At 31.9% G+C, this 2,497-nt stretch overlaps 1 protein-coding gene across 1 annotated transcript; it reads right to left on the bottom strand.

The window, feature by feature from the left end:
* Positions 1-487: 487 nt before the first annotated feature.
* LOC106757436 lies at positions 488-1,759 on the bottom strand. The gene has a single exon (XM_014640106.2). The coding sequence runs from the start codon at positions 1,384-1,386 to the stop codon at positions 901-903; it is 486 nt and encodes a 161-aa protein (XP_014495592.1). The 5' UTR covers positions 1,387-1,759; the 3' UTR covers positions 488-900.
* Between the last annotated feature and the right edge of the window lie 738 nt (positions 1,760-2,497).

Here is a 2,497-nt window from a genome sequence, read left to right on the forward strand (position 1 = left end):
AATAATAATAACAAGAATAATAATAATAATAATAATAATAACAACAACATAAGAACGTGTCACATACCCACCCTACCTTTTCAGTTGTGTTAATATTAATACAATAATTTCACTATTAATACAAAAATATTACTCTTTCTTCCTTGTTTTCCAATTCTTATATTTGTTTGAATAAGGTTATAAGAAGTGGGGAATGAAAAATAAAAAGAAATATAATTATAGTACAAAAATGAGTCTTTTTACGGGTGAAATAACCTCTGTTTAGATCCACGCGCACAAAAGTAAAAACAGAAATAGAAAGAGTGTGATGATTTTTACATTTTAAACTTTGTTTATAATATGATAAAGAAATTTGTAAATAAATTTGTTATATAATTGACTGTCCCAAATATTAGTAAAATATTTATAATATAATTAACTATATTTAAATATAATCAATTTTATATTTACTACATTGCAACACTAGTAAGTAAAGAAAAACTCTATATATTATATTATATTCCACTGTCACTGTATTCCTTGAGAGGAAGAAAAAGAGAAAATAATTTGTTCCAAAACACAATTTTATGTGTTGAAAAACTTGTTCAGAAAATTTTATTCAAAAAAGCATGTTTTGCAACATATGAAAAAAACCCTCAACCTTTTCTGATGGGAATGGGGCTTATATTTATATGGGCTTTAAGCCTTAAAACTTTGGGCCACTAAAGTGATTTCCGGACTGGATCTCCACACTCTAATCCAATACTAAAGTGGAGATTTTTCTTTTTGCAAGAGGAGTTTTAGTAACACTATTTGTACATGAAATCCAACAGTTATAAATTTTAATTAATTTGAACAAAATGCCTTGTCAGCATTGCTCCACGTTTTAATTATGAACTTGGCATCATTCAGCAAAATGGATCATTCAAAGATAGTATCCAAAACGGGATTCCATCGTACTTGATTCCCAGAACGAGGAGGGGAAACGGTAACTTCGTTTTCACTTGACCTCGAAATGAGTGAGGGTGAAACCTTAGCCATGTTGGTTCCCCTTGTCCTCTTTTTGTGGCTACTCTGTGCCTCTGCAATGGCCATCTCAAACTTTGAAGCCTTGGAATGGACCCTACTAACCGGCAACAGCAGGTAAACCTTCCCTGCCACAAGCTCCTCTTCGGGCAACAAAGCAGAAACCCGTCCCGTTCTACGGAGTTCGTCCAACGGAGTGACGACGTGGCCGAATTCTTCTATCATTAGCTCCCCCGATTTCACTGGTAGCTTGATCTCCCGAGTGTTCCCACCACTCTCCAACAGAATTGCTGTTTTCGTAGGTTTTCTTCTCTTCAAAATGTTCCGAATACTTACACCGTTAGAGATACAAGAAGAAGAAGAAGAAATAGCGTTCCCCATAGACTTATAACGTTAAGAAGGAATAGAAAAAAGAGGGTTGATTTTGTGGTAGAAGATGGGAGTGAAGCATATATAGGGTTTAGGTAAGGGGGAATGTTTAGAAATCTTGGACTGACGCGAATTTTGGCTTCTATGGAGAACTGGTGTCCAAAACGCGGAATTTCTTTCTTTCTTTCTCATTGACTCTTTACTTTTCTCCTTTCTTTCCTTTCTTTCAACCTTTACAGTTCAATAATCATTGTGCTTTTGTAACTCCAAAAAAGTATGTTATCAGCAACTATATAAAATTACCGAAAGATAGAAGAAAACACAGGCCAACCAGTTTGCGAGAGATAAAAGAAAAGACATTTTGAAGGATACCAAATTTTGGGTGTAAGAATGGAAAATGACGCATGATGTAGCCTTTTGACATGGTGAGTGCGCTTTACAGTATGGAGTGGTCTTTGCTCTAACCGCCAGTTGTAGGAATCACCAGTGAATTATTAATATCTAGTTGCATCCTATTTTGTTGGACAAATATTATCTGGCTCCCAAAACTTATTAAGATATCAATGACTAGGTCTTACAAGTTGAATATTTCTTTTTACTGGAGGGACATTAATTTTTATTTAAGACTCATAATGATTATTTTAATTGTAAAGATTCATTTCACATTTTACATGTCGTGATAATTAAGAACAAAGATTTCATTCAATATAGTCAACCAAACTTTTATCATCAAAATTTGTTACCAATAGATGCTAAATAATGTATGCTAATAACATGGATATCTGAAAAGACTATAATGACAACTTCTGCAAATTTAAGAATTTAAATTTTCATTTATTCTATTTTAGTATATGCAATGAATTTTAATTTATATGACAAAGAAGAAGTTTGAAATTCAATAAATAGTTTAATAGAAAAAATATTACATTTCATTTTTCTAATATATACATATGGAAAAATAAGTAAACAATAAAAATTACAGCATATACTATAACAAGTGTAAAATAATTAAAACCGAATACGTCCATTGAATATAAATTAGCATGTCCTATTACGGATATTTTCTCTCACATACATATATATCTGTATATGGAAATTTTGAAAGACTTGTGCTTTTTACCTT

This window comes from Vigna radiata, chromosome 3 (genome assembly GCF_000741045.1).
Source record: "Vigna radiata var. radiata cultivar VC1973A chromosome 3, Vradiata_ver6, whole genome shotgun sequence".
Taxonomy (NCBI): Eukaryota; Viridiplantae; Streptophyta; class Magnoliopsida; order Fabales; family Fabaceae; genus Vigna; species Vigna radiata.